The sequence below is a fragment of the Myxine glutinosa genome, chromosome 1, assembly GCF_964187855.1.
Source record: "Myxine glutinosa chromosome 1, kmMyxGlut1.1, whole genome shotgun sequence".
Lineage (NCBI taxonomy): Eukaryota > Metazoa > Chordata > Myxini > Myxiniformes > Myxinidae > Myxine > Myxine glutinosa.
This window is the reverse complement of record NC_136261.1, coordinates 35897588-35905022: the sequence shown is the minus strand read 5'-3', so window position 1 is coordinate 35905022 and position 7435 is coordinate 35897588. Positions and strand designations below refer to the sequence as shown.

At 41.2% G+C, this 7435-nt stretch overlaps 1 protein-coding gene across 1 annotated transcript in view; it reads right to left on the bottom strand.

Moving 5' to 3' along the window:
- Positions 1-614: 614 nt before the first annotated feature.
- The window catches only part of LOC137422785 (pachytene checkpoint protein 2 homolog), a 117439-nt gene continuing 110618 nt past the window's right edge, over positions 615-7435 (bottom strand). Inside the window, exons 13-15 of the mRNA XM_068109429.2 lie at positions 2047-2116; positions 1620-1749; positions 615-1478 (exon numbers count right to left, since the gene is read on the bottom strand). Coding sequence (XP_067965530.2) covers positions 1654-1749; positions 2047-2116 — 166 coding nt within the window. The 3' untranslated portion in view covers positions 615-1478; positions 1620-1653. The remainder of the gene's footprint in view (positions 1479-1619; positions 1750-2046; positions 2117-7435) is intronic.

Here is a 7435-nt window from a genome sequence, read left to right as displayed (position 1 = left end):
TCTATGTTGACCTATGTTGGCCTATGCTAACCTCAAAAATACTTGGTGGTTGAATTCAGTGACCAGATATGCAAGTTCTCTTCAAATTTCAAGTCAATCGGATGAAAATTGAGGATTTTAGAAATTTGGCCGATGTTGACATTTTGGCCTACGTTGACCTCAAATATACTTGGTGGGTTAATTCAGTGACCAGATGTGCAAGTCCTCTTCAAATTTCAAGTCAATCGGATGAAAATTGAGGATTTTAGAAAGTTTGGCCTATGTTGACCTTTTGGCCTATGATGACCTCAAATATACTTGGTGGTTGAATTCAGTGACCAGATATGCAAGTCCTCTTCAAATTTCAAGTCAATCGGATGAAAATTGAGGATTTTAGAAATTTGGCAAAGTTGGTGACCTTTGGCCTATGTTGACCTTTTGACCTTTTGACCCCAAAAACAATAGGCTTCTCAATTGGGATGACCTATACAACTTGGTGAAGTTTCGTGACGATCGGTTTCGAATTGTGACCTGTAGGCCGGTGACAAACAGACAGACAGAACCACAAACGCAACCGACCAATATACTTGAAAAATCTTCGATTCTGCAAGTAATAATGACGTTTAAAAGGATCATTCATTTCAATATGAACACTTTATTCAACATTTAAAAATAACCAAATCTGATGTAAACAACCTCCATGGAAGAATGCCAAAAATTAGGATGAACTAGTCCGACAAAACAATTTTTAAAATGACATATGATAGCATTAAACATGAATAATCCAATTCTTTGATCGGCAATTCTCTGATGAATAAATGCATTTTCTTTATATAAAAGATCGAGGCTCATGGAGGGGTGAGGTCACAAAGGGTAAAATGGCAATAAACTGGGTCAGTGGAACCACGGTTGGATACAACAAAATGCAAGTGTGATATTACACTGCAATATTAAATACATAATAAAGAATGATAAACTAATCATGTCTAATACACAAATTAATGCAAAATGAAAGTTTTCAAAAACCGACAAAATCTATATTGAGCATATTTACAAGAAATGTAAACGTTCACAGGGCCATTGCATGGTTACTCTTCAAAAAGCTAACCAACATTTTATTTGCTATTTAACTCTCTTAAGCCAGCCAATCACTGAGGCAACTTCGCCATGTGAATCTCAGAAGATTTTTTTGTGCCAACTCACCAAACAGATGTTCATCGCAAAATGAGCATATAACTGGCCTGACTCGCATGCACTTGTGTCAGGTAAGTTAAAAACACCTTGACATCTTTGGTTATCATGACAAAGAGATAGATGTTAAGTCAACATTTCGGAAAATCGAGAGTAGAGCAAGTTCTACTCGGCAACAATTTTGAGAGTTTGAAGAAACACGTTTTCAAGGATTAATTGAATCCCACGTATGCTGCATTATGAGATAAACCTGAGGTGACTCTTGGGTGATGCACCAACGGAACAGGTGATTTCTCCCTTGGATTCACCTAAGCACATTGTTCACTTTAAAACCTGTGTCAAGTTAATTCCGAATGATCTTCTAAAAACATTTTTGTCCATTTTATCTTGCTTTCTATAGAATACAAATAACATGCACGTGCACACTCTGGAGAAAAGAAAATTCATACCAATTCAAGAATGCAGGACTTTGAAAAGAACCCTTCAGTGTGGAGAAATGAAGATGTCATTTTCACAAAACTGCCGATCCACAGTTTTGGACAAACATTCCAGGAAGCACTCGAGCGATACTGGTGATTCCTTGAGAAAAGAAAAAAAAAACAATTGTAAGAAATCACTTTCTTTCTCCCCACCGCGAACCCACTACCCCTCACCTATAGTATGTGATAAAGTGATGCAGTAGGTAGAAAATTTTATCTCCCACAGCTTTTCCCCACTACATTTAATCAGAGGTGTGTGGTGTGTGGTGTCTGATTGTGCATTCTTACTGCAATCAAATAGGTGAACAAACTTGAGTGAAGTGTGTCCTTGCGGTACTGTGCAGTGTATTAATGCATGTGCCACGAATAGAAGAAATGTATCCAAATAAAAACCTACCTGCACATACAGTGCATGAGCCAGGAATGGAATCTTTCTGAGAGTTCGACCACTTAATCCTTGGCTTTTGCTGCAGGTTTCACATGGAAATGGGGTAAGAATGGGAATGGGAATGGGGAAGGGAAGAAGGAAATTTATACTTTGTGTCATTAATAAATTCACAAGATTTACAATATTAAAACAGAAGCATTGTAAGAAAAGTTTTCTTAACACACACTCCTTTTAAAACTTGTAGGTAGTAGGTTGTAGACAGCAACCACCCAGGGTAGTACTACCGTTCAGACTTAAGAGCATTAAAGTGGTGCCAGAACCATCTTACACTCTCCGTGTCAGGATTGCTGGTCTTACTTTCTGTCTCACTCAAATTACAGCTACCGGGCTAGCTTCAATCTCTTTTTCTTACAAACAAACATCATGCACTTTTCATCACACAATTTTTTGCTCTTTTATTTAAGGCCTGGCCTCGATGAGGACTATAAAATAAAGTCCGTAACTGGAGCCTTCAACATAAAAAAAAATACTCAACCCAAAGAATATGCAGACGTTTTGCTCCGTATACTGTAGTAAACGTAAATGCAGTGGTTCAGTGAGGGCAATCAAACTTTTGGACAAAAGTACTTTCCATTTTGGAAAGGTTGGAGAGGGGTAGTAGAGGAGATAATAAAACTTTCAACCATTTTTAGCTCACCTGGACTTTAGTCCAGTGGTATTATACAATTGAGCAGTGTCCATAGGTCAGTGAGTGAGTGAGTCCATTCACACTTCAGTCATTATTGCTTGAACAAAACACAGGATTTTGATGAGACTTTGCCACAAGCTTCATATCTGATGCCGAAAGAAGGTGTATTGACCGCATCAAAAACTGCGCTCATTAAGGGGATCTCCAGGGGGTGGGGGCTTGACTTCCCCCTTCCCAATATAGGTATTTGCTCTCTTCTCCAAAATTACACACACAATTTCAACGAAACTTGATCACAACCTTCATCGCCCGTGATGTACCATAGTTTGTTCACGGCATTAAAACTATCAGGGTCTGAGGGGGTCCCAGTGACTGTTGTTCCTGATCCAGATGAGCTTCAGGATCCGTGGTTCTATTTTGTATTATGGTTTGAATTAGGAACTTGTGGACAAAGGTGTGATTAACCACTATTGTAGGCCTTGTGGTTCCGGTAACAGTACAACTAGTTGGGAGAAGCGATACAAAATTGTCAAGATAATAGGTTGTTACAACTGCCTAATGAATCAACAGCCACAATGTTAGGTAATGGCTCTCTTGGGTTACAATTTGGCATTACGTGATATTAATGTGAATGGCTCAGGTATGCAGACTTGTTAGATTAGCAGATTTTCTTGCAGACAATGACTACTAAATGGATTTCGATAAGAATTTCATGAGGATTGGAATGGAAGAGCTTCCACAAGAGGAAGTGGGTGTTAATGACGTGAAGCTGCATGTGTTGGAGATTCCCAGCTGTCACAGTACTGCCTAGCTCCAAGTTGACCAAGAGGGAACAATGAGCAAAAGGCACATTAGTGCATTAGTGCACAAACCTAATGGTCTTGTGGAATCATAAAAGCCAAAGGTGGTGGGATCACACCTAAGTGAGTGTGCAAATTTGGGAGACAACAGAACGATTGCTCAATGTGAGTATAAAGCCATAAACCTAGAGGTTGGAGAGGTTGTAAAGATAGTTGTGCGAAGAGGGAATAGATGTGAGTGAAAATAGCACTTTGCCTTTTCCACGAGTGGTACGTATGCATGGTCCAAGACTAGTTCATTGTATTTGAATTAGCCCCTACCAAGGCAGTGTGTTTTTATTGAGTCAAAAACATGAGCACTACAGTACAGGAACAGGGAAGCTGCTCCAGGGAATCAAGGCTGAGTGAGGTGCAAGGGTGTGGTGATTGGCAAGAACAGATTGTTAAAATAAGTAATCAGCTATTTTCTTTATGCAATTACAACATTGAATTTTAAATGTTAGGCTATATGGAGAGGACTCCAGAGCGGTTATCTTTGACCCATGAGCTGAGGTAAGAATGTCTTTGCTTCCAAGTATCCCCTTCTTAGGTCACCATGTACACACAAGCATCATCTCCAACACAAGCATCAATAACGATTGAGAAACTGGATCAAGTAGAGATTGCATGCCTTGTTAACAGCATGTTTCTGAAGTGACAATTTCAAACAAGCCAAAAGCTTCCCTGAGAAACTGCTTTCGGCACTGATGAAATAGGGATGACGAAACACTTCATCGGGGCAGCAAAGCTTGAAGGAAGGGCAGTGTTATGCATGAGTTTTAGTCATGCAACAATGCAACAACAACAGGCATTTTAAGGCCATTTTCCCTGCGAGAGCGGGGGTTAGCCTTGCGGGCTTCATGACAATGTTCTCCATTTTGCCCTATTTTCTGCATCTCCCCTTGTTAACCCCCTTGCCCGCATTTCTTCTTTCACCACCTTTAGCCAAGTCTTTCTCGGTCTTCCCCGTCCTCTACTTCCTTCTACCGGTGTGTACTGTCATGTCATGCAACAATGACCAACATTAATGCTTTCTGTATTGCCAAAAGTGTAAACCATTCATTTTTGTGTCCTTTCTTGGAGGTGTGGCTGTTTGTTATTGGTGACATAAAAAGGTTAAGGTGTTGGAAAGCAGTGTGAGCTGTGAAGGTGGGGTATGTCCAACAACCCGACCCGCCAATGGGTATTTGTTTTGTGCTGGTGCTTCCCAGGCTTCGTATACTTTTGAACTGGATCATCACTCCCTGACACTCTGCAACTCTCGAAAATCTTCTGAGGGAAGGTTCTCCCAACCTAGGGATGCACTAATGGTAGTTTGGTGGCTGCCCTTGAGGCACATTTCAACAATGCTGTCACGGCCAATTGGGACGGGGCAGGGCATATCGAAGTTGCATTCACACCCACACCAAATCGGTCATTGGCAAGAGGTGGGAGTAGAGCCAGATCGTCACAAATAGGGCATGCATCTGAGAGATCAGCATTTCGACCAAAGAGCGAAGTTGTTACTCACCCTGGCGTTGAAGTCACCAAGTCTAATCTTTGACTGTAATGGCATAGCTACTAAAGCGGTATCCAAGTCGGAATATAAGGTTTCTTTCACTTCATATTCTAAATCCAAGGATATTTAGCCACTTATGGTAGCCACCATAGAAACCATTTCACTGTTTATGGGACCAGGAACCACATGCCACACCAGCTACTGCCGAATGGATCTTGACCAACAAAATGCCTGCCCATGGTTTATCAACAAATCTGGAGTGGTAGCCAGGACAATAACAAAAGAAGCCCAAACACTCCTCCCTTTAATGCATCCACTCTTGTAGTTTTGATACTTTTTATACAGTCGTGGCCAAAAATATTGGCACCCTTAGACCTTTTTCAAATAATGCACTATTTCTTCCAGAAAATTAATGAAATTAAAAAATCTTTTAGTAGCCACATATGTATTTCTTTGGTTTGCAGTGGAACAAAACAAAAAAAGCTGAACAAATTACAATATCTTAGTTCATTCCGCACAGAAATCCTAAAATGGCCCGGACAATATTATTGGCACCTTTTAGAAGTTGTTAGAAATAATTAGATTTCAAGAAGGTGATTCTCCTTTACTTTGGAATTGAACTCACCTGTGGTGAGTTGCAAGTGCCTGCAATATAAAAATCACTCATTCAACCAGTTTGAATCAAGAAAAGGAGTCATTCTGCTGTTTTGTGTCATTGTGTGTACCACAATGAGCATGGTGAAAAGAAAGAAAACCAGATAATTGTCTGAGGAGGTCAGACAAGATTGTAGCCAAGCATGGACAATCTCAAGGCTACAAGTCCATCTCCAGAGACCTTGATGTTCCTGTGTCCACCATACGCAATGTTATCAAGAAGTTTAAGGCCTATGGCATTGCAGCCAAACTCCCTGGACGTGGCCACAAGAGAAAACTTGAGTGAAGATTGCAGCGAAGGATTGTTCGAATAGTGGAGAAAGCACCTCGATCAACTACCAAACAGATTCAAGCTGACCTTCAGACACAAAGTACGACAGTGAAAGGGGGTTATATGGTAGGAGACCCAAGAGGACCCCACTACCGAGAGAGAGACATAAAGCCTGACTGGAGTTTTCCAAAACACACCTGAACAAGCCAAAATTCTTCTGGGAGAATGTCCTGTGGACAGATGAGACCAAATTAGAGCTTTTTGTTAAAGCACATCATCTCTATGTTTACAGAAAACAAAATGAAGCCTTCAAAGAAAATGAAGATTCTGAAGATTCTGAAGAGGAATGAAGATTCTGAAGCCTGATTCTGCAACTGGACCAGATGGCATCAGCCCACGGGTCCTAAAATCCTGCTCTGCCGCTCTTTCACACCCTCTCTCTGTTCTCTTCGCCTTCTCTTTTGCTCAAGGTCATCTGCCATCAGCCAACATGACTGTTTTACACAAAAAGGTGCAAAAACAGATCCTTGCAACTACAGACCAATCAGCCTGCTCCCAATTATCAGCCTCAACTGGTTCAGAGCTGGGTTACTGACTCACATTCACAATTTCCTCTATTGATTTATGAAGCATACACCCACATCTCTCCCCAAAAGGTGCATCACACCATCACCCTCTCTTCTTTCCCAACCCGCCACCCTCTCCCATTTTCATGTTGGGACCAACATAAGCCCGCAGGCTTACGTCATGTGAGCGAGGGATCGCCAACTAGCCCCACCTTCTTTATCTCCATGCCTATCACTCTTACATACATGTCTAATTTCCTGGAGTGAATTCCCTTTGTAGTTTCATAATAAGTTGACTGTCTAAGGAGATTGTGTATGAAAGGGTAAGACTTTATTTTGTGACACTGCATTACTTGTGTATATGTGTATGTGCTTATTTGTTAACATGACCATTAGTTTCCAACCTGCCCGATTGTCTCTTTCTCTATTGGTTAGACATTTGTGTGTAAATTGTGGATGGGAGTTTTGCCCCGCAGTTTCACTCCGGTCTTAGACAAGCCGACGTCCCACTTAGTTCAGCTCAGCCGTTCTGGATTTATAGGTGTAGGTCATCAAGAGCACGGTTCCCTATTTGGGGGGATTAATTTGCCAGGAAGGCAACGCGGGATTTGGACGCGAGGACACTACCTAAATTAATCCATCTCAGACGGCATCTGTGGTTGCCTAGCAACCCGTCGTGACACGCAATTATCCACGGCTTGTCGGCTTCAGGGTCAAAGATAAGGAAGCGGGTTCAAGAAGTCACTCTTGACCCAGCAGGCAAAACCGTTATAATATATACATCTCAAAAATATTTTGTTAAAATACACGCCGTTGAATGGAGATATCCAAGACCATGCTATCGATGCGGTGAATTTCTATTACATCAATGTTTCTGAGGAA